General features: G+C 43.0%; 1 protein-coding gene across 5 annotated transcripts in view; it reads left to right on the top strand.

Annotated features, from left to right (window-relative positions):
- The window catches only part of CHN2 (chimerin 2), a 199,575-nt gene that overhangs the window by 169,129 nt on the left and 5,832 nt on the right, over positions 1-24,614 (top strand). For 3 of the 5 annotated variants that reach the window (XM_073333598.2, XM_073333599.2, XM_073333597.2), the window contains 3 exons: positions 1,698-1,871; positions 3,837-3,914; positions 20,439-20,576. In XM_073333598.2, the coding sequence (XP_073189699.1) occupies positions 1,698-1,871; positions 3,837-3,914; positions 20,439-20,576 (390 nt within the window). The remainder of the gene's footprint in view (positions 1-1,697; positions 1,872-3,836; positions 3,915-20,438; positions 20,577-24,614) is intronic. The other 2 variants (XM_073333600.2, XM_073333601.2) reach the window with 1 other exon arrangement.

Genomic DNA, 24,614 nt, shown 5'->3' with positions numbered 1-24,614 from the left:
CTTTTGCCACTCACTGTTGAAAAATGTCCTTCTCTGGGAAAAGACGATCACCTTTGACCAATAAAAATACCATATGTTGCTACAAACCTCAAAATATCCTACCTCATAGAAAAGAAAAAATGTTACCCTCCTTTCCAAAAGAATTAATTTCCTGGTTTTTCTTTTTCTTTGTTAACCTTTTAATAGATTTTTTATTTTATTTTTTTTTCATTTCTTTGCTACATTGCTACAATAAACCAAGAACCATTATTCCATGATTTTGTTTGTTGCAGGAATGGACTTTTTTTTTTTTGATACATCACATGCAAATTTTGGTAACTAAATTCTGCTAACCGAAATTCTCCTTCCACTTTCAGCTGAAGATAGTGCTCCCTCTCAAATCCTGTCCTAAGCTTATGAGTGTTACTGTGCACTGATTAACAGCAGCGACTTGCAACCCCACATCAGACTGAATCTGAGGGGTGGGTGAAGTGACGCCACATAAATTTTGTATAGCAATTTGAGGGTCGTTTAAGATAAAAGTTGATTTATAAATTTAAAGTATTGATATGTGCATGGCCCACTTATTATTGTACTTTACTACTTCATCTTCTCTAGCTACAGATGGGTCAGAGGCAAGACAAAGAGTATAAAAATGAAATTAAAAAAAGGAAAATTAATAACCATTTACTGATCCGGCTATTTAATCCTCAGTGTAAATTGGTAAAAATTGACCATGTGGATCTAATGAATATTGTTGGATTTGTTCCCCCAACTTAAAATATCTAACCTATGAAAAGGCTTACTTATTTAGTATGAAGCTTAACACTTTCCCATATTAAATTACCAACATTTAACTCTAAGTAGACAAACAAGGGTTTTTTTTAACCTCACATGAAATGTTTTGCAAGAACATTGAAAACAATAAAGGGAGTATCCTCAATGCAGCTGGCCAGATTTACTTAGATGTCACTGAACAATAATCCATTATGCAGTAGTTTCTTTCTGAAGAGACCAAATAAACTAAATTAATTCCATTAAGGTTTGTTGTTGTTTTTTAGGGACAATTTGATTTTGTTTGATTGACATTTTATGGAACATAATATTGAGATGTGTTTCAAGTAATTCAGAGAGTTGTTTAAAATTTTAATAGTTCAGCCAGTAATCAATATGCAAAAGGTATATTTGCCTAACCAGTGATAAGTTCAGGAATGTTAAGGAGCCCTGAATTGTTATAGCATAAGGGCCTTGGTTAATAACAAGCACACTTTTGCTTTGCTCCTCTACACACACTATCAGTGAGAAGCAGAACCAGAAATGCTTTACAGTAGAAAGCAAACTTCTGTGAAAAGTACATTGGAGTGCAATGTTTGTTCCTGACCCTGGTTTTTCCTAACACCCTTTGGGGCTGATGCAAGATAGTCATCTGGGCTGTTCTCACTAACTTTTTTCAGGGATCCTCCATCCTCTTCCCTCTTCAGAATCTCAGCATTGCAGTGACCCTCTCTTCGGGGTGCTGGATGTCACCAAGTCCTGTCAATGTTATTGAGTGAGTCAGCCACAGGAGTCACTAGAGAGCGATGCGACGAGTTTTTGTGTTTGTTCTGGTTTTGTCTGAGGGATGAGGGTTTTCCTGTTTGTTTGTATAGGCTCATGAAATCATTACCTAGCAAAACCTATCAATGGAAGTGTTAATTCTGGCAAAACTTTGTTCACAGACTGTGGGTTGAACGTACACAAACAGTGTTCCAAATATGTGCCCAATGACTGTCAACCAGACCTCAAGAGGATCAAGAGAGTCTACTGCTGTGACCTCACTACACTAGTGAAGGCCCACAATACACAGAGACCAATGGTTGTGGATATATGCATTCGAGAAATAGAAGCAAGAGGTTTGCATGATTTTCTTTGTTAGACTAGAGCGGAGTGTCACCAGGTCTATAATGTTACATGAATTGTGATCGAGGATTAACAGATACACATAAAAAGTAAATCAACTTTGAATTACATGTTAAGTTGGGAGAAAAAAATAGGCCCAAGTAAATGGAAGAGTGGACAGGAGTAGGTTTTTGAGTAAAAGTTCTACTGTTTTGCATTGGCTAGTAAAGTCCAGTTCTGTCATTTCCAAATGCAAATTATTTAAATTGCTTTTAAAAAAATATATTAGATATATCTTCTAAAATGCAAACTATTCATGTCATACTTTTTCAAAGGACAAACTTTAAACTCACCTGTGTGTCTTTTCACTTGGTTCATTTCCCTTTGACAGATATATGGACAATATTTTCATTTCAAAGCAATCAGAGTTTAATTCCATGCAAGTTACGAATAGTTTTAAACTATTTCAGAACATCATGTGCGAGAGAACACAAATGAATGGAAATGGCTCATACAAAACATGAAAGAGGAGTGCAACATTTTGTGACCTGTGGCAAGCCTCTCTTTTAGTGAAATTCACATTACATTCTGTTTCTGACTGATGAATGACATAGCTAAGCAACGTGTCACAGCCAAAAAGCCAGCTTGTGATTTGTCTTTTACTGAACTGACATGCATTCCACATTTACAAATTACGATAACCCCAAGTTATGCAAAATGATTACAAGCTAATGATCATGTATATGTTATTGGTGGCTTACATGTGAGTTGTGCCACCTGATAAGCCACGTTTCCTCTGTTAGTCATGTTTTGCACAGAGATCCCATGATGCTGAATTTTTGACATGATAGTAATCTGCATGGCAACACACTGCTGCCAGACAGGGGATTTCAAAGCAGTGTAGGGGATTTAGCGACACATCTTCCATTAAAATTAATAAAAGATGTGCAGCTAAATCCTCTGTACTGCTCTGCAAATCTCAGCCAGGATTATATCATCACTGCAAGAACAAGTGGAAAGGGAGGATGGGTTTGAGAGAGAACAGTTTTACTGAAACATAAGTATCTATAATGATAGCAAAGGACATATTAGAAAGCTATATTGCATTTGATATATAAATATTCTTTCTTTTACAAATGTCAGTTGAGACTAAATTGGTTGTCCTCTTTCATTATCAATACCTTAACAGCTGTAAGAACTCTAAAAATCCCTCCTGTTGGGATATTGGTTTTGGTCATGATACAGCCTCAGTAGCTAAAAAAGGCCAGTGTCTCTTTGTTGGGTGATCACATGGGCATGGTCACAGTAAGGAACCAGTGAGTTAAAACAAGTAACAGCCATGTAAGCCACTTTGACTAGTTGTATCTGCTGCTGTCTTGGACCACCCTTCTTTCCTGTAGGGATGGGAACAGTGCAAGTAAGATTTGTGGAGGCTAACAGCAAACAGGCAAAGGACAGTGGGAGGGATGGGTTGTGCGAAAGAACAGTGTATGCTGCACGTACCCGTTAAGATTGACAGCAAAATCAGAGAGGAAAAAGGACCACAGGAAGGTAGAGTTAATTGCTGGCATTATTATAGGTCATTAAGAACACAGACATAGGGAAGGCAGAATTTAAAGCTATAGTAATTACAGACCGAAAAACAAGAACTGAATAGGAAGTTATCATACCATATGTTGCCAGTATAGGCAAATTGTAGTATTTTGTAGCTGATATTGTGTATTCCCTACCAAACTAATAAAACCAGAAAATGTAACCAACTTGTAGTCTTTAAAATTTACCTTAATTCTTCTTTAAAATACTCAGAAGTTTAACATGAAAATTATTGCTCTTGTCATATTTCATATATGGGATTATTAGCATAACATAAAATAACTGTGATGTTATTGATTTTAAGATTTGAATAGATTGAATATTTGTTGATATATATATATCTGTTGATAGCAGAAATAAAGCTAAATCAAGTGTTTACCTTGCAGGTTTAAAGTCAGAGGGTCTTTATAGAGTCTCGGGGTTCACTGAACACATTGAAGATGTCAAAATGGCCTTTGATCGAGGTATAGTGCGTTTTAATATTAGATGGGTTTTCAGCTGACCTTTTGGTTTAAAGAGACACTGTTCTTATTGATCTCTGGGAGCTCAAATACCATGGTGAGGAAACTGATCTATAAGCAGAAGCCCAAAATGTTACCTATCTTTTTTCTGATGTTATTATTTTTTACCAATTTCTGTAGCACTTTTCACATGATTAAAATCATATTTCATAGTTGGAATAATGTAGATAAACGCACAACAAATAAATGTAGATAGGGAAATGAAAGGTTCAGGTGACTGCTAATGGTCTAGAGCCTTTCACCTCTAGGTTACCACCTCGGACCGAGGCATTCCTGAATGTCTGGAAGGCATCTAGCACATCGTGAATGCTACCATAAACAAATAATAATAACAATAATGATCTTTGTTCAGGAAGGCAGACTGCAGTTGTCATTGTGCTGAATGTTATACTCAATGCTAAAATGGTCAAAGTGCAGTCGTCTTAATAGGCAAGCGGATTTACATCATATATGGGAATTCACAACAAGGTCCAAAAAACTCTGCAAAATCTTTAGCTAATTTTATATAAAGAATGTTTACTTAAAAACCCACAGGATCCTGCAAACCACATAGGCCCCACCACTTAGCTAACAGCACTGTGTCTGTCTGTATGTGTGTTTCATAGGGAGACAAAGTGGGTGAGGTAATATCTTTCATTAGACCAGCTTCTGTTGGTGAGAGAGAGAAGCTTTTGAGCTTATACAGAGCTCTTCTTCAGGTATTCAGCTCAGTGTAAGCTCGAAAGCTTGTCTCTCTCACCAACAGAAGCTGGTCTAATGAAAGATATTACCTCACCCACCTCGTACCTCTAATATCCTGGGACCAACACGGCTACAACAACACTGCGTACAATGTGTGTGTAATTCTCACACACACAGGCTACTTCTGTGTTTCCATGCTTCCCTGGAACTTGTCTGTGTACTGAATTGCACATGTATCCCATACCTGTGCTGAGTGTCCACATATGCTGAATGGGGAACGGGTACACGCTGTGTACAGGGCATATACCCCTGTCCACACTGCCTCTTTTTTTGTCCACCACATTAGTGCTATCGTTTCAGGGGCAGTAACCCAGAGTCCTGTGCATCACAGGAGACACTCTGGGAACCGCCTTATGTGTTGCTGGTACTGTACTCCGCCTTCACACATTTGGCAATGGCAGCTCCCTCTCGCTTCCTCCAAACTGTGTTGGAGACATGGAGCACAGGTATGATGATGTGGTTCTGCTCTTGCTCACTGGACAAATGTTCCTGCGGTGCAGTACTGGACACTAGACAGAATCGGCCCACACAAATTTGAGATAGCTGACTGAGTCTGGAGGGAATGAAATCCGGTAGAATCCCAAGAAACAGGTGTGTTGAGTGCTGGGAGTGCAATGGTATGCCCATGGGAGGGCCACCGCTTCTGGTCCTGGAGAACCATCATGGTGTGCTGGGAATCCTGCTGACTCCTTCCTAATGTGTGGAAAACATGTTGATCATACTCAGAAAGCAAAGTGCACACACAAGAGACGGGAACAGTAACTTTTATTTGACAAACATACATCAAACATAGAGCTAAAACAAGATCAAATACACAACAACAACAGGTCAGATTCCCTCAAAGGTGGTCAAACGTTAACTTCTTCGAATATGTCTCCTTGCCGTTCCCCTCTCCCTAACAAGGGAGGAATGGCAGAAAAATATTGGAGGGTGGAGGGGAACAAATAGGGTTGTCTCCTGTGTGGGATCTGGGGACTGTTCACAAGCTGGACTACAAGAACTGGATCAGGCTCATCGTTCCCCTCCTGAATGTTCTGGGGGGTTCCCCTCTCGAGGGGTTTCAGGTGCCTGCGGAGGATGTTGTGCCAGGCATCGAGCATGTTCCTTCCTGTCAGGGATGGTGGTGGGATTCACTGCCTCAGCAGCAGCCTGGCAGGCAGATGGAGGAGGACTAGGAGAAGGAGGAGCTGCTGTTTGTTCATGCAGAGGAGCAGGTGCTACAATGGTGGGCAGGGCCTAGAAGCATGCTGGTTGGACTAAGGATTTTCTGAGTGCATGATCTTGTTCCCTCTGATGTACTCCCATTGCCTGTGAAACTCTCCATTTTCAGGAAAGCCTTAACCATGTCTAAGAGCCCAATCCTTCCTTGCTCTAAGAAACTTGAACTGCTCCTGACTTCCATCTATGCCAATGAACAGGTCTTTCTGCGTCTTCCTCTGTGATCTCTGTGGAACTCCTGCCTTTCCACCGGAATGGCTTCTTTGTTGGCATCAGAATATCCTGCCAAGTCAAAGACAAGGGTAACAGTATATTGCATTTTTCCTTGGAAAGTAACTAAATTCCCCAACATCATGCAATTGTACTGTGGAAGCCACAACACTGGTACATTTTAGAATCCCAGGAATGCAGCTGTTACAGCCCCCTCCTTCAGACTACTTTTGCAGCCCATTAGGAAGGAGCTGAGGTTAAAAAAAATGGTAAGATGCCTGCAGTACTGTTATTAAAGTGTTTTAAGGTTTACAGTGTATGGATGGACCACTTGAGGTGGCGTTTGGTTCCTTTAAGGGTAACGTTACCAAGTCATCTTTCTGTTCTTTAAAGGCTCGCCATCACTTTGAGAACATAGCAGTTTTTGAGACTGGAATGGAAAAGAGTAGTGGCTTTCCAGTCCTGTGGAGGACACCTGGCCACCTATGTCAGAGATATATTTCTGATAATGGTGACCTATCTACATATTACTGAGTGGTGGGGTTTAGTGAGCTACAAAGTTGGACCAAGCACATTTGCCCTACTGAAAAACCATTTGAATTTCTGCAACACCAAAAATTTGCTGAATTATGCTTACAGGACTGGGTGGCAATTCAAGAGAAAATTGACTATTCTATGCTAGCAGATGGAGTTGCCATGGAAGAGGAATGGAGAACCACAGAAAACATCCACCCACCACTTAATTCCCCCTGTGTCGCAAGAAAGTCCAGTCCCTGTGTCCAGTGAACAGCATTGAAAGGGACAGAGAAACAGAGAGTGACTCCAGAAGTGTATTTTCTTCCCTAAACTTCTGGATTAACACCACAAGTCAATCACCTCTCTGCTGCTAAGGGGCCTGGCATTTGTGCAACCACTGGAGTGGATGCTTCACTCACCCGTGCTTCTCCTGGCTTCTGCAGAGCGGGTCAGCATAGGGAGAGGCCAGACACCAGGTACTGGGAATGGTACAAAACATTTGAAGTGATCACAGGGAGAATGGACTACTCTGATGTTCCTTAGACAACTGAACAGTTCCCTTTGTCTTCCCGGACATAGGCAGGCCTGCACACAAGGAACTAAGCATCCCCATCCCCCCTCCATTCGGCTCCCATTCATAAGAGGAAGGAAAGACAGGATATGTGGTGGGAGAGGAATAATGTTGGATCATTGCACAACCATGTGTGTCATGAAACTGTTCTTTCCCCACCTGGGGCCTTATAGCACTCAGCCTGCCCCTTCTTTCCCCCACTATTTTGTGAAGCACCTGAACTATTGCTGTCAGTGATAGCCAAGTAATGCACAGACACAAGGGCCTGTTATGGCTTCTGTTAAATGCTTTCTAGTGGTTCATGGGATTTCAATAAAATCATTGATTTAAAGCTGTGTGCTGCTATGAGACCATGCTGAGGTGGGCTGGAGGGCTGGGCTGAGGCATATATCACCAGAGGAAGGGTGGGGGTCCATTGTAAAACTTACCAATATCAGATTCTGGTTCCTACAGCAGCTCTGGGTCCTGGTGGGGGGGCTTCTTATAGAATCATAGAATATCAGGGTTGGAAGGGACCTCAGGAGGTCATCTAGTCCCACCCCCTGCTCAAAGCAGGACCAATCCCCAACTAAATCATCCCAGCCAGGGCTTTGTCAACCCTGACCTTAAAAATATCTAAGGAAGGAGATTCCACCACCTCCCTAGGTAACGCATTCCAGTGTTTCACCACCCTCCTAGTGAAAAAGTTTTCCCTAATATCCAACCGAAACCTCCCCCACTGCAACTTGAGACCATTACTCCTTGTTCTGTCATCAGCTACCCATTGAGAACAGTCTAGAGCCATCCTCTTTGGAACCCCCTTTCAGGTAGTTGAAAGCAGCTATCAAATCCCCCCTCATTCTTCTCTTCCGCAGACTAAACAGTCCCAGGTCCCTCAGCCTCTCCTCATAAGTCATGCGTTCCAGTCCCCTAATTATTTTTGTTGCCCTCCGCTGGACTCTTTCCAATTTTTCCACATCCTTCTTGTAGTGTGGGGCCCAAAACTGGACACAGTACTCCAGAGGAGGCCTCACCAATGTCAAATAGAGGGGATCGATCACATCCCTCGATCTGCTGGCAATGCCCCTACTTATACAGCCCAAAATGCCGGTAGCCTTTTTGGCAACAAGGGCACACTGTTGACTCATATCCAGCTTCTCGTCCACTGTAACCTCTAGGTCCTTTTCTGCAGAACTGCTGCCTAGCCATTTAGTCCCTAGTCTGTAGCAATGCATGGGATTCTTCCGTCCTAAGTGTAGGACTCTGCACTTGTCTTTGTTGAACCTCATCAGATTTCTTTTGGCCCAATCCTCCAATTCGTCTAGGTCCCTCTGTATCCTATCCCTACCCTTCAGCATATCTACCACTCCTCCCAGTTTAGTGTCATCTGCAAACTTGCTGAGAGTGCAATCCACACCATCCTCCAGGTCATTTACGAAGATATTGAACAAAACCGGCCTGAGGACCGACCCTTGGGACACTCCACTTGATACCGGCTGCCAACTAGACCTGGAGCCATTGATCACTACCCGTTGAACCCGAAAATCTAGCCAACTTTCTATCCACCTTACAGTCCATTCATCCAGCCCATACTACTTTAACGTGCTGGCAAGAATACTGTGGGAGACCATGTCAAAAGCTTTGCTAAAGTCAAGGAGCAACACGTCCACTACTTTTCCCTCATCCACAGAGCCAGTTATCTCATCATAGAAGGCAATTAGATTAGTCAGGCATGACTTGCCCGTGGTGAATCCATGCTGACTGTTCCTGATCACTTTCCTCTCCTCTAAGTGCTTCACAATTGATTCCTTGAGGACCTGCTCCATGATTTTTCTAGGGACTGAGGTGAGGCTGACTGGCCTGTAGTTCCCAGGATCCACCTTCTTCCCTTTTTTAAAGATGGGCACTACATTAGCCTTTTTCCAGTCGTCCGGGACTTCCCCTGATCACCATGAGTTTTCAAAGATAATGGCCAATAGCTCTGCAGTCACATCCGCCAACTCCTTTAGCACTCTCGGATGCAGCGCGTCCAGCCCCATGGACTTGTGCTCGTCCAGCTTTTCTAAATAGTCCCAAACCACTTCTTTCTCCACAGATAATTCTTCAACCAGGACTGCCCAGTAGAGGTGCAGAATCACATGCTTCTCTTCCTCTGTGTCTCTTGGGGCTTCCTCTAGGAATTCCTCTGAGGTCTCCGCTGCCTCCTCACCCTGCCCATCATCGGTCCCATCCTACGATGAGGCCAGCAGGGTTGAGGAGGGCCTCATGAGTCAGTTCAGGCTCTGTACCTGCAACCCTGGAGAGCTCCCAGTCCAGCTCATCTTGTAGCATGGGTATGTGCTAAGTCAACTCCTGGAGCAATTGCTGGAGTCCTTCACCCTCCAGTACAAGAGCCTGATGTGTTTCATGTGCACCCAGCATTGGGATGGAATCTGGTGAATGCCAGCCATCTCCAGCCTCTGTGAAATCTCCTGGTACAGGTGAGTGTACCTGCCACCTACCTGGTGAAGGACAATCTGCTCCGAGCACACAATGAGCACCCAGGTGTGCTCCAGAGACCAGGTAGTTGCTCTCGGACCACAATCACCTGTACTGATCAATCAATTTTAGTAGAAAACTGTTCTGTGGGAGTCAGGATAGGTTGCTACCACTGCTGGCAAGTGGGTTTCAGGGACTTTCCATTAAGGGTCATGCAGCAAAATGATCAGTGCACTATGGGAATCGCCCTGGAGTACTATCGCTACTCGTGTCCTGGTATACGGCCTTTGCCCTTGTCTACACTACATTGTAGAACAAGTACAGAACAAGTACAGGGTCATGCCACAGCAGAGGTGCTTACATACCCACACCCCTCGGTGCATGCTAGCTTTCATGCACTAGACTGTCCATCAGGAATGTGCCTCAGGGCTTCAGATTTGGACAATATGGGGGTTATGGTACAATAGCACACATGTACCTGTGTTCAGTCTCAAGTGTAGATGGCTCTACATACACACACAAAATGCAGCTTTTCTTGTATACCTATCATCTGACCGTATTTGGGAGGATATTTCCTTTGTTGTGTGTGATATACCATCCTGCTCCTCTCCCATATATGGTATTTCCCTCCTGCTTTGTTTCTTCAAATATTATTTTTGCACTTTATACTTTAAAAAAGTTTCTTTAAAAAAAACAACAACATTTAAAATGGTGTAGATCACATTATCTTAGAAATACTTTGTATCTGAAGTTTTCCTTGTTTGGAAGAAAATTCCTGTAATGGCTACACTGGCTAAGGAGAACTAACCACAAAAGGAGGGATTCTGAAGTGATCATGCTCAAAGTATAACTTACAGACATTAAGAGGATGGCATATTGTTTCTGTGTTGGATGCTGGCATCTTTTCTGCTGCCACTGTTCACACACATACAAATCTTGTTGCTCTGTGAGCTGTGTCTCCACATCATGACTGTAGCAGCCTTTATGGAACTTGTAGGGAGAAGCACAAGTTGCAGGAGGGAAGAGTTTGGAGGAGGCACTAGGAAGTCAGTCTGTGTGCACCTGGATAGAATGTTAGCTGCAGTTGCTGCATCTCTGTAAATATTTGTCTTAAAAAACAGTGTTAGTTTACACCCATGGAATCTGTTCATTTAATTACCCAGCACACAGTACTAACAATGATCTAAGAGGAAACTATTTTACTAAAACTTTTAAGACACACATCATCTTCATCAGGCTATAGGAAATGAAATGTGATAGAATGTTATAGAAAATCTTGTTTAACACTGTGTATCAAACTCCGCCATAGAATAGCAGAGTTCCGGTTGACTTAAACTGGATTTGCAGGGGTACAATGAAGGCAGATTTTTACCCCCAGTGCCGTAGGATTCTTAAAGGGACAGTGACTTGTTCCTACAAAAGCATTACAATATAAATGAGAAAGGAAACTGAAACTTAGAAGTTAAAGTCACTGGAAGAGAATGTTATCTCTGGATATATTATCTCAGGTTGATAAATGCTGATGAAGCTGGGATGTTAAACAGGAGATGTGCCTAGTTCTTACATACAGTAAATTCCTTTATACAGCCAAATGGTGTAAATGGGCCTTAGTGTACATGAGAATTAGGCTTATTGAGGTTGTGACAATGTTCTGTTTCAGCTATTTTTAACTAGAATAAGAGGAATAATAAGGATTTATTTAATCTAATGAATGTGGATGCTGTAGAGCAACAGTCGTTCTCTGTACTGCTGTTGACCTGCTGCATTCTGATGGCATAGAAAACACTCATTGTGCAGTTTGTCCACAGAGACGCCATTGTAGTAAATGCATTTTGTCCTTTTATTTGTTGTTCTTTCTTTGATTGTCTGGCAAACATGTTTGTTATAATATTATGCAGTTAAATATTACATTCAAAAGCACGCTGACTTTTATTGGCATTCGTGTAAACTGTGTGCAAGTGTCTTTGTTTTACTGGATTTGGAGTTTGACAATTTTTTCAAAGGATCAAATCCTAAAGTCTTTAACTTGGGCAATTCTCACAATGACACTTGATTTGGCACAATAAGACCATTGGGTCTGTCAAGGTTCCTCCCCCACTCTGAACTCTAGGGTACAGATGTGGGGACCTGCATGAAAACCTCCTAAGCTTACTTTTACCAGCTTAGATTAAAACTTCCTCAAGGTACAAATTAATTTTATCCTTTGTGCTTGGAATAACCACTGCCACCACCAAACTCTAACTGGGTTTACTGGGAAATGTAGTTTGGACACGTCTTTCCCCCCAAAATCCTCCCAACCCTTGCACCCCACTTCCTGGGAAAGGTTTGGTAAAAATCCTCACCAATTTGCATAGGTGACCGCAGACCCAAACCCTTGGATGTGAGAACAATGAAAAAGCATTCAGTTTTCTTACAAGAAGACTTTTAATAGAAATAGAAGTAACTAGGAGTAAAGGAATCACCCCTGTAAAATCAGGATGGTAGGTACCTTACAGGGTAATTAGATTCAAAACATAGAGAATCCCTCTAGGCAAAACCTTAAGTTACAAAAAAGACACACAGACAGAAATAGTCATTCTGTTCAGCACAATTCTTTTCTCAGCCCTGATCTACACTCGGACTTTAGGTCGAATTTAGCAGCGTTAAATCGATGTAAACCTGCACCCGTCTACACAATAAAGCCCTTTATTTCGACTTAAAGGGCTCTTAAAATCGATTTCCTTACTCCACCCCTGACAAGTGGATTAGCGCTTAAATCGACGTTGCCGGCTCGAATTTCGGGTACTGTGGACACAATTCGATGGTATTGGCCTCCGGGAGCTATCCCAGAGTGCTCCATTATGACCGCTCTGGACAGCACTCTCAACTCAGATGCACTGGCCAGGTAGACAGGAAAAGAACCGCGAACTTTTCAATCTCATTTCCTGTTTGGCCATCGTGGCAAGCTGCAGGTGACCATGCAGAGCTCATCAGCACAGGTGACCATGATGGAGTCCCAGAATCGCAAAAGAGCTCCAGCATGGACCAAACGGGAGGTACGGGATCTGATCGCTGTTTGGGGAGAGGAATCCGTGCTATCAGAACTCCGTTCCAGTTTTCGAAATGCCAAAACCTTTGTCAAAATCTCCCAGGGCATGAAGGACAGAGGCCATAACAGGGACCCGAAGCAGTGCCACGTGAAACTGAAGGAGCTGAGGCAAGCCTACCAGAAAACCAGAGAGGCGAACAGCCGCTCTGGGTCAGAGCCCCAAACATGCCGCTTCTATGATGAGCTGCATGCCATTTTAGGGGGTTCAGCCACCACTACCCCAGCCGTGTTGTTTGACTCCTTCAATGGAGATGGAGGCAATACGGAAGCAGGTTTTGGGGACGAAGAAGATGATGATGATGAGGAGGTTGTAGATAGCTCACAGCAAGCAAGCGGAGAAACCGGTTTTCCCGACAGCCAGGAACTGTTTCTCACCCTAGACCTGGAGCCAGTACCCCCTGAACCCACCCAAGGCTGCCTCCTGGACCCAGCAGGCGGAGAAGGGACCTCTGGTGAGTGTACCTTTTAAAATACTATACATGGTTTAAAAGCAAGCATGTGAAAGGATTACTTTGCCCTGGCATTTGCGGTTCTCTTAGATGTAGTCCTAAAGCCTTTGCAAAAGGTTTCTGGGGAGGGCAGCCTTATTGCGACCTTCATGGTAGGACACTTTACCACTCCAGGCCAGTAACACGTACTCGGGAATCATTTTAGAACAAAGCATTGCAGTGTATGTTTGCTGGCATTCAAACAACATCCGTTCTTTATCTCTCTGTGTTATCCTCAGGAGAGTGAGATATTATTCATGGTCACCTGGTTGAAATAGAGTGCTTTTCTTCAGGAGACACTCAGAGGAGCCCATTCCTGCTGGGCTGTTTGCCTGTGGCTAAACAGAAATGTTCCCCGCTGTTAGCCACAGGGAGGGGGGAAGGTTGAGGGGGTAGTCACGCGGTGGGAGGAGGCAAAATGCGACCTTGTAACGAAAGCACATGTGCTATGTATGTAATGTTAACAGCAAGATTTACCCTGAAAGGGTGTAGCCACTGTTTTATAAAATGTGTCTTTTTAAATACCGCTGTCCCTTTTTTTTTCTCCACCAGCTGCATGTGTTTCAATGATCACAGGATCTTCTCCTTCCCAGAGGCTAGTGAAGCTTAGAAAGAAAAAAAAAAATGCACTCACGATGAAATGTTCTCCGAGCTCATGCTGTCCTCCCACACTGACAGAGCACAGACGAATGCGTGGAGGCAAATAATGTCAGAGTGCAGGAAAGCACAAAATGACCGGGAGGAGAGGTGGCGGGCTGAAGAGAGTAAGTGGCGGGCTGAAGAGAGGGCTGAAGCTCAAATGTGGCGGCAGCGTGATGAGAGGAGGCAGGATTCAATGCTGAGGCTGCTGCAGGACCAAACCAGTATGCTCCAGTGTATGGTTGAGCTGCAGCAAAGGCAGCTGGAGCACAGACTGCCACTGCAGCCCCTCTGTAACCAACCGCCCTCCTCCCCAAGTTCCATAGCCTCCACACCCAGACGCCCAAGAACGCGGTGGGGGGCCTCCGGCCAACCAGCCACTCCACCACAGAGGATTGCCCAAAAAAAAGAAGGCTGTCATTCAATAAATTTTAAAGTTGTAAACTTTTAAAGTGCTGTGTGGCATTTTCCTTCCCTCCTCCACCACCCCTCCTGGGCTACCTTGGTAGTCATCCCCCTATTTGTGTGATGAATGAATAAAGAATGCATGAATGTGAAGCAACAATGACTTTATTGCCTCTGCAAACGGTGATTGAAGGGAGGAGGGGCGGGTGGTTAGCTTACAGGGAAGTAGAGTGAACCAAGGGGCGGGGGGTTTCATCAAGGAGAAACAAACAGAACTTTCACACCGTAGCCTGGCCAGTCATGAAACTGGTTTTCAAAGCTTCTCTGATGCGTACCGCGCCCTCCTGTGCTCTTCTAACCGCCCTGGTGTCTGGCTGCGCATAACCAGCAGCCAGGCGATTTGCCTCAACCTCCCACCCCGCCATAAACGTCTCCCCCTTACTCTCACAGATATTGTGGAGCACACAACAAGCAGTAATAACAGTGGGAATATTGGTTTCGCTGAGGTCTAAGCGAGTCAGTAAACTGCGCCAGCGCGCCTTTAAACGTCCAAATGCACATTCTACCACCATTCTGCACTTGCTCAGCCTGTAGTTGAACAGCTCCTGACTACTGTCCAGGCTGCCTGTGTACGGCTTCATGAGCCATGACATTAAGGGGTAGGCTGGGTTCCCAAGGATACATATAGGCATTTCAACATCCCCAACAGTTATTTTCTGGTCTGGGAATAAAGTCCCTTCCTGCAGCTTTTGAAACAGACCAGAGTTCCTGAAGATGCGAGCGTCATGCACCTTTCCCGGCCATCCCACGTTGATGTTGGTGAAACGTCCCTTGTGATCCACCAGAGCTTGCAGCACTATCGAAAAGTACCCCTTGCGGTTTATGTACTCGGCGGCTTGGTGCTCCGGTGCCAAGATAGGGATATAGGTTCCGTCTATAGCCCCACCACAGTTAGGGAATCCCATTGCAGCAAAGCCATCCACTATGACCTGCACATTTCCCAGGGTCACTACCCTTGATATCAGCAGATCTTTGATTGCGTGGGCTACTTGCATCACAGCAGCCCCAACAGTAGATTTGCCCACTCCAAATTGATTCCCAACTGATCGGTAGCTGTCTGGCATTGCAAGCTTCCACAGGGCTATCGCCACTCGCTTCTCAACTGTGAGGGCTGCTCTCATCTTGGTATTCATGCGCCTCAGGGCAGGGGAAAGCAAGTCACAAAGTTCCATGAAAGTGCCCTTACGCATGCGAAAGTTTCGCAGCCACTGGGAATCGTCCCAGACCTGCAACACTATGCGGTCCCACCAGTCTGTGCTTGTTTCCCGAGCCCAGAATCGGCGTTCCACAGCATGAACCTGCCCCATTAGCACCATGATGCATGCATTGGCAGGGCCCATGCTTTCAGAGAAATCTGTGTCCATGTCCTGATCACTCACGTGACCGCGCTGACGTCGCCTCCTCGCCCAGTATCGCTTTGCCAGGTTCCGATGCTGCATATACTGCTGGATAATGCGTGTGGTGTTTAATGTGCTCCTAATTGCCAAAGTGAGCTGAGCGGCCTCCATGCTTGCCTTGGTATGGCGTCCGCACAGAAAAAAGGCGCGGAACGATTGTCTGCCGTTGCTCTGAGGGAGGGAGGGGCGACTGACGACACGGCTTACAGGGTTGGCTTCAGGGAGCTAAAATCAACAAAGGGGGTGTCTTTACATCAAGGAGTATTTCAGGCAGGACTTCACGGAGGGTTCCAATAAGAAATGGTGCACCTAAGTTATCGTTCTTATTGGAACAAGAAGGTTAGCCTGGCCTCTGATTGATACATGGCTAGATTTACCTCGCTGCACCTTCTCTGTGAGTGACTGCAGTGTGACCTAGAAGAATGAGTCCCCTAGACAGGGGAGGGGGGGAAGCAAATGAGTACAAAACAAATCTGGTCTATTTCTTGTTTTGATCCACTCCATCTATCTTTTACATCTTTGGCTGGCAGCAGACGGTGCAGAAGGACTGCATGCCATCCACATCTCATGGCTGCTCGGCAGAAGATGGTACAGTACGACTGCTAGCAGTCCGTATCGCCTGCCCGCTCACCATAAGACGGTTCAATAGGACTGACTGCAGGACTAAAGAGAATGACCTGGTCATGTCACTCCAAATTTAGTCCCTGCGCCCATGTCTGCCCAGGCGCTCCCAGCCGACGTGGCCAGGAGCACCTCGGACATGACGATGACGGCTACCAGTCGTATTGTACTGTCTGCTACCACAAGGCAAGGGGTTGCTGCTATTGTGTAGCAATGCAGTACCGCGTCTGCCAGCACCCAGGAGACATAGGGTGACGGTTACCTGAGCGGGCTCCATGCTTGCCGTGGTATGGCGTCTGCACAGGTAACTCAGGAAAAAAGGCGCGAAACGATTGTCTGCCCTTGCTTTCACGGAGGGAGGGAGGGAACGGGGGCCTGACGATATGTACCCAGAACCACCCGCGACAATGTTTTAGCCCCATCAGGCATTGGGATCTCAACCCAGAATTCCAATGGGCAGCGGAGATTGCGGGAACTGTGGGATAGCTACCCACAGTGCAACACTCCGGCAGTCGACTCTAGCCTCGGTACTGTGGAAGCGCTCCGCCGAGTTAATGCACTTAATGCACTTAGAGCATTTTCTGTGGGGACACACACACTCGAATATATAAAACCTATTTCTAAAAAAACGACTTCTATAAATTCGACCTTATTCCGTAGTGTAGACATACCCTCAGCCATTTAAAGAAATCATAATCTAACGCATACCTAGCTAGATTACTTACTAAAAGTTCTAAGACTCCATTCCTGTTCTATCCCCGGCAAAGCAGCATACCAACAGACACAGACCCTTTGTTTCTCTCCCTCCTCCCAGCTTTTGAAAGTATCTTGTCTCTTCATTGGTCATTTTGGTCAGGTGCCAGCGAGGTTACCTTTAGCTTCTTAGCCCTTTACAGGTGAGAGGATTTTTCCTCTGGCCAGGAGGGATTTTAAAGGGGTTTACCCTTCCCTTTACATTTATGACAGGGTCCAAGGACCTTTGAAGGAAAATGTAGTTTTACTGTAAGTGTAATTCAGCACTGAATGTGCATAGTTTAGATTTGTGGAAGGTAATACCAGTTCTGATCTCTTTCCCTATAAGTAATTATTTATAGCCCATCTAAAATGTGCTGTGCCCTGTAAACAACAAAGAAAAAACATGGTCCTTGACTTGAAGAGTCCAAATTTAGACATAACAGGTGGTTTGGGAAGAGCAAGGGATGGGAGGAAAGAACAGAAAAATGTAAGTTGTGCTATATTATTGTGTGCTAAATGAATTACATTTTTACAGATTAGTACAGAAAAGCTTTTGGTATTGACATCATAACAGCTGCTATGTGGCAATTTATCTTATTGCAGAGTTGTGGACAATTTTGGTAATACAGAAAGAAAAAGGTATCGTAAAATCAATTAGGTTCCTTTAAGTTAATAGCACTGATGCTCCTCTGTTTTACACTTTGTCCTTGACTCCACTTGCTATGAGTTAACACTTCTTCCTTAAGTGCTTTGAATGTTTCTAAAACTTTTAAATACAAATCCAGGCATCCTGGGAAAATAGAAAATAAGTGTAGCTTGCCAGAGTTGCTTTAATAGGGGGGAAAAAACATCAATAGGTATCTGTTGGAGAATATTTTAAATTTGTGACTTTCCATATAACAGTGTATTTTTATTCCCTTCCAAAAATTTTCTTCAGTTGCATTTTTTATAGACATATGTTTATTTTTGAAGTGCCACAGTCTTTGGAGACAACTAATTTTGTGATTCATGAACTAATACACTTTTGTTACAGTGATCTTCAAGCAAAGATATAAATAAAATGTATGTTTGTGTGGCATTTGATGCAGCTAGAGTGCCAGTTTAAGGATGCTTGCTATACTACACTGTAAAAACATTGAATAAATAGCACTTCCATTTAGTATACTAGTGACCTTGCTGTTAAATAAAGACAAGTAATGGATGCAACATTCGGATTTGCCATATCTGTTTGATGCAGCTGCTGTCTTCTTGAAAGCATCTGTTTTCAGTGTAGCATTTTTCGCATTCCGTGTACAGCAATTAAATAGAGCTATCCAAACAATGTTTTATAATACTAATGCTACTGTGCCAAGTATGTGTGGATAAACAAGAGATTGGGGCAGAGTAAACGTTCTGTTAGGGGTATGGATGCTGTGTTAAATTAAATACTGATGTATGTGTTCAGACTACTCAGCTATATCAAAAAAGGCTGTTTATTTTAAACGCTAAGCATATAATCTTCTCTTGATGAGTACATGTAGGTCCTGTTAGTGCTAATGAGAGTTATGCGCATGCATTAGACAGAAGAACCGATTCCTTCAAGATTAATGCCGTAGGTTTGTACAGAACATCTAGAATCAACACAAGCTGTTTTCTCCTGCAGTGAAAAAATAATCTGAAGCATGTTTACAGTACATTCCCTCTTAAGAAAGACTGTCACCAGCACCTTAGGAGCAGTATACATAACATACACACTTTATCTATTTTAGGTACTTGTATGGCCCCCATTACCCCAGTATCTGAGCTCCTCACTATGTTTCATGTATTTATCCTCACAACACCCCTATGAGGTAGGGAAGTAATACTGTCATTACAGATGGGTACTGAAACATGGAGAAAATAAGTGTCTTGCCCAAGGTCATATAGTGAGTCTGGGTGGAGCAGGGAATTAAACCTGGCCTCCCAAGTCCCAGGCTGCCACCCTAACCACTGGCCTATCCTTCCTCTCTCTTGTGGATGGGCATACTGGGTATGGCATATTCCCTTGCACTGGGGCTGGTTGAAAAAGGCAAAGAGAAGAGCAAGCGTGTCACTTTCAGCTGCAGGCAGAGAGAGAATGCCATGAGTCCTGAGCAGTTCTCAAAGTGAAGAAAAATGTGGACATTGTGGTACTGAAAATAAGGGTGGAGAGAGGAAGCTATACACACACACACACACACAGACAGGTGTCCATATAATCTGACACGGGTGTGGCCAGTTTCTGAGAAAAGGAAGGGGTGTTTCTGATGCACAAGAACTAGCCCTTTTCTCCAACTCTTCAGTGAGATGGAAGGAAAAGAGGTGTTTACAGGCATAACAAATGCTGACTTTTGGAAAAGGTCAAGTCAGTGCATAATGGAAAAATGTCTGCAAATAGTCATTTGAACTTGAAAACTAACTTTGATTCAGCTATGTTTGAAATTCGTTCATTTTCCTTTTCGGCAGGCATTTCAGTGGTCAAGCTTTACTAGCATCAACTGAGTGTTAAGCTAAAATGATTGAAAGGGAGTTTTGAATTATTCTGCTGCAATATATGAAATTCAAAATTCATGTAAGTTTGGTTACATAAGTCACATAATCATTTAACAGAAACAGTACCACATGACTTGCATAGCTAAATGCCATGGCAGGACTATTTAAATTGAGATATTTACCTGAAACTGTTCACATGCTGTTTGGATAGGAAAATAAGTTTAGAAGACAACAGAAAATTTCAAAGCAACAAGAGGATTCTGTGATCTGTTTATCATTGTGGCCCACATAATCATGTGATTGATTTAAAAGAGCAGGGTTCTTTTCCAAACTGGTGTTGATCTGCTTGGTAACCTTGAGCAAGTCACTTCACCTCTGTGTGTCTCAGTTTCCCCACTTGTAAAATACAGTTATCTCCTTTGTAAATGGCTTTGAGATCTGTATGTAAAAAGTGCTATATAAAAGCTAGCTATTAGAGTGTTATTGTCAACATTTAACGAACAGGCAGAATTCAGCAGTTCCATTATTCATCCCTGAATTTTTGCACTCAGCATTAGAAATCCTACATGGGATGATATACTGTAGATTTTGGTGGTGTATTTGCCAGTCTACATTGAAGCTATAAACAGCAACACTTGAAAAATAGTGGAGGAAATACTACTCTCATTGATATACTGGAGAATTGGTGGTTATATGTTTGTTTCAAATGCTGTCTGCAGATTATTTCTTGTGAGGATGGAAGGAATAACCCTTAATCAGTATTAAGGAGGCCAAGTCTTGCCGAAGTAAAATTATGCTATTTTAACAAGAGATTTCTTGCTTCTCTTCTAGATGGTGACAAGGCTGATATCTCTGCAAGTTTATATCCAGACATAAACATTATTGCTGGAGCACTGAAGCTATATTTCAGAGACTTGCCGATTCCTGTAATCACCTATGAGACCTACTCCAAGTTTATAGAGGCAGCAAGTAAGAATTGCATAACAATTCATATAATTTTTAATTACATTTTCTCCTAAAAAATGTTTTTATAAAAAATATCAACCTTTCCAACAAAGTGGAAGGAAATGCATTGCTTTGTTCATTGCTCTTTCATCATTTTCCTCTTTTAAATGGAATGTTTACATCAGTGTTGATATAAAGCTGTTCCCCCTGCAGCTATGTATGGCTGTGTAAATCAGTGTAGCTTCTCTGGAGTCAAGGGAGTTACAGCTTACACCAGCTGAGGATCTGAGCCAATCTGTTTGCTGTAATGGGAGCTGTTTATGCAGTTGTCTTAAAAAATACAGTTCTGCTTTAAGGGATTAAACCTGCTTTAAGGCATTGGGAGATCCCTAGGGACAGGAAAGGAAGCATCTTTTCTCTATTCTACGAGCTACAGAGTAGTAACGGAGCTGTTCCTCAGCTACTATTCTATTCACAGGGCAGAGGAGTTGCGATAGTGCTTGTTCCTTTATACAGCCAAGACGAGAATAGTCAATGAATCCATCACATACTGCTTTTTGTACCCCAGGCCCAAATTGCCATTGTGACGGAGCATGCAGTGAGCCCCTATGAAGCTGGACTTTATGGGAAGCAGAGGATGCACATCCCCTATATTAGTTCTCATGTTCTCTGCTCCCCTTGTGCAACAGAACAGCACTGGCTCCAAAGCAAATCTGGCAGAGGAAGAAGCAGGATTTGCCCCCAAGTTTCTTTGTTAATACTACTTTGTTACACATGATGATGTTCTGTTATAAAAACTTGCTGAAATGGAATTCCACTGGAACTAGGTGAGTGCGCAACTCTGAAAAGATTCCAGAATAAATCGATTCAAGATTTCAAGTAAGGAATCATGCATTTTTTTAAATAACTGAGTCCCATTGATTTTAAAACTATACTTTAGAGCAAAGAACAGAAGAATGGACATACTGGGTCAGACCAAAGTCCATCTAGCCCAATATCCTGTCTTCTGACAGTGGCCAATGCCAGGTGCTTCAGAGGGAATGCACAGAACAGGTAACCACCAAGTGATCCATCCCCTGTCGCCTATTCCCAGCATCTAGCAAACAGAGGCTAGGGACACCATCCCTGCCCATCCTGGCTAATAGCCATTGATGGACCTATCCTCCGTGAAGTTATCTAGTTCTTTTTTGAACCCTGATATAGTCTTGGCCTTCACAGCATCATCTGGCAAGGAGTTCCACAGTTTGACTGTGCGTTGCATGAAGAAATACTTCCTTTTGTTTGTTTTAAATGTGCTGCCTATTAATTTCATTTGGTGCCCCCTAGTTCTTGTGTTATGAGCAGGAATAAATAACACTTCCCTATTTACTTTCTCCAAACGAGTTATGATTTTAAAGAGCTCTATCATATCCCCCATTAGTCATCTCTTTTCCAAGATGGAAAATCCCAGTCTTATTAATCTCTCCTCATATGGCAGCTGTTCCATACCCATAATCATTTTTGTTGCCCTTTTCTGAATCTTTTCCAATTCCAATATATCTTTTTTGAGAAGCGGGGACCACGTTTCAACTCAGAATTCAAGATGTGGGCACATCATGGATTTATATAGAGACAATATGATACTTTCTGTCCTATCTATTCCTTTCCTCATGATTCCCAACATTCTGTTAGCTTTTTTGACTGCCGCTGCACATTGGGTGGTTATTTTCAGAGAATTATCCATAATGACTCCAAGATCTTTCTTGAGTAGTAACAGCTAATTTAGACCCCATCAGTTTGTATGTAACATTGGGATTATGTTTTCCAGTGTGCATTACTTTGAATTTATTAACATTGAATTTCATCTGCCATTTTATTGTCCAATCACCCAGTTTAGTGAGATCCCTTTGTAACTCTTCGCAGTCTGCTTTGGACTTAACTATCTTGAGTAGTTTTGGATCATCTGCAAATTTTGCCACCTCACGTTTACCCCTTTTTCCAGATCATTTGTGAATATGTTGAACAGTATTGGTCCCAGTACAGACCCCTGGGGGACATCTCTATTTATTTATTTCCATTCTGAAAACTGACCGTTTATTCCTACACTTTGTTTCCTGTCCTTTAACCAGTTACTAATCAATGAAAGGGCCTTCCCTCTTATCCCATGACAGCTTACTTTGCTTAGAGCCTTTGTTGAGGGAACTTGTCGAAGTCTTTCTGAAAATCTAAGTACACTATACCCACTGGATCATCCTTGTCCACATGCTTGTTGACCCCCTCAAAGAATTCTAATAGATTGGTGAGGCATGATTTCCCTTTACAAAAACCATGTTGAATCTCCCCCAACAAATCATGTTCATCTATGCGTCTGATCATTCGGTTCTTTACTATAGTTTCAACCAGTTTTCCCAGTACTGAAGTTAGGCTTACCGGCCTCTAATTTCCGGGATCACTTATGGAGCCTTTTTTAAAAGTTGGTGCCACAGTAGCTATCCTCCAGTCATCTGGTACAAAAGGTGATTTAAATGATAGGTTAGTAGATCTGCAATTTCACATTTGAGTTCCTTAGGCACTGTGGACTCCAGGGCTGGAGCACCCTTGGGAAAAAAATGATGGGTGCTCAACACCTACCAGCAGCTCCCATATCAGCACCTCCCCCCCCTCCCAGCCCTTCCCACCTGCCATGGATCAGCTGTTCCACATTGTGCAAGAGGCGCTGGGGGGAGAGGAGTAAGGCTGCAGCCCGCTCAGGGGAGGGGGTGGAATAGGGCGGGAAGAGGCAGGGTAAGGGTGGGGCCTTGGGGGAAAGCATAGAGTGAGGGCGGGGCTTGGGGCAGGGCTCGGGGGCAGCACCCTCTGGCACATTAGAAAGTCAGCACCTATGCCTGGGTGAATACCATCTGGTCCTGGTGTCTTATTACTGTTTAGCTTATCAATTTGTTCCAAAACCTCCTCTAATGACACCTCAATCTGGGACAGTGCCTCAGATTTGTCACCAAAAAAGAATGGATCAGATCTGAGAATCTCCCTCACATCCTCATCCATGAAGACCGATGCAAAGAATTCATTTAGTTTCTTCGCAATGGCCTTATCGTCTTTGAGTGCTCCTTTAGCATCTCAATCATTCAGTGGCCCCACTGGTTGTTTAGCAGGCTTCCTGCTTCTTATGTACTTTTTTTGCTTTTACTTTTTGAGTCTTTGGCTATTCTTTACATTCTTTTTGACCTTTCTAATTATATTTTTACATATCACTTGCCAGAATTTATGCTCTTTTCTATTTTCCTCAATAGGATTTAACTTACACTTTTTAAAGGATGCCTTTCTGAAGCATGGATAAGCAAAAAATATAATATTCTAAACTATTCCCCTTTCCCTTCCTCCTCGCCACACACTCTTAATAATATCACAGTCCTCTCACTTACGCTCCTCTCTCTTTCTTTCCACATCATATGAAATTCTTCAAGCTTGTCACTAATCTTATAAATAACATGCTAAGATCAATTTACCAACCTTTTAAAAAGCATGACAAAGATTTGTAGCCTTCTAAGGTTCAATCTGTTTGTGTTCCTAAATTTTGATGAAAAATTATGTAGCAAATATAACTTTGCCTTGGCTTGGAATATATAATGCCATATTCTTCTTATAGAATTCCTGTCTAGATAGTTGGACATTGCCAAATATTTTAAATTACCATCACAATTCCCACGTCACCATTATCTACAATACAATACATGATTTTGTGATGTTGTTTGATTTTAGTTTCATTAGCAAATTTTTAGTACCATCCAATATATTTGACCGCTGCCTCAAAGGATATATTTAACTTAAATTCCCATTGTAAGGAACTCATGCAACCTGTGTAGAGCTTGGATGTGAATTAGTATAGCTTACCCCTATTGGTCATTGCATATCAGAGGCCACCCAGGCTGCCTATATAAGAACTCAGTGAGTGCCCATCAGCATCTGCTCAGTGCAACGGCTGCCTGGCTCCTCACCTGCTAGGTGTAGTGCTGTGTTCTTGACATAAAGTCTGATGCTGCTTCAGCTGAACCCAAATCTGTTGTGTTATCTTGTTCCATGACA

Source organism: Lepidochelys kempii, chromosome 2 (assembly GCF_965140285.1).
Source record: "Lepidochelys kempii isolate rLepKem1 chromosome 2, rLepKem1.hap1, whole genome shotgun sequence".
NCBI classification, from domain to species: Eukaryota; Metazoa; Chordata; order Testudines; family Cheloniidae; genus Lepidochelys; species Lepidochelys kempii.
Note: the sequence above shows the minus strand (reverse complement) of the source record. Positions and strands in the feature narration are given on the sequence as shown.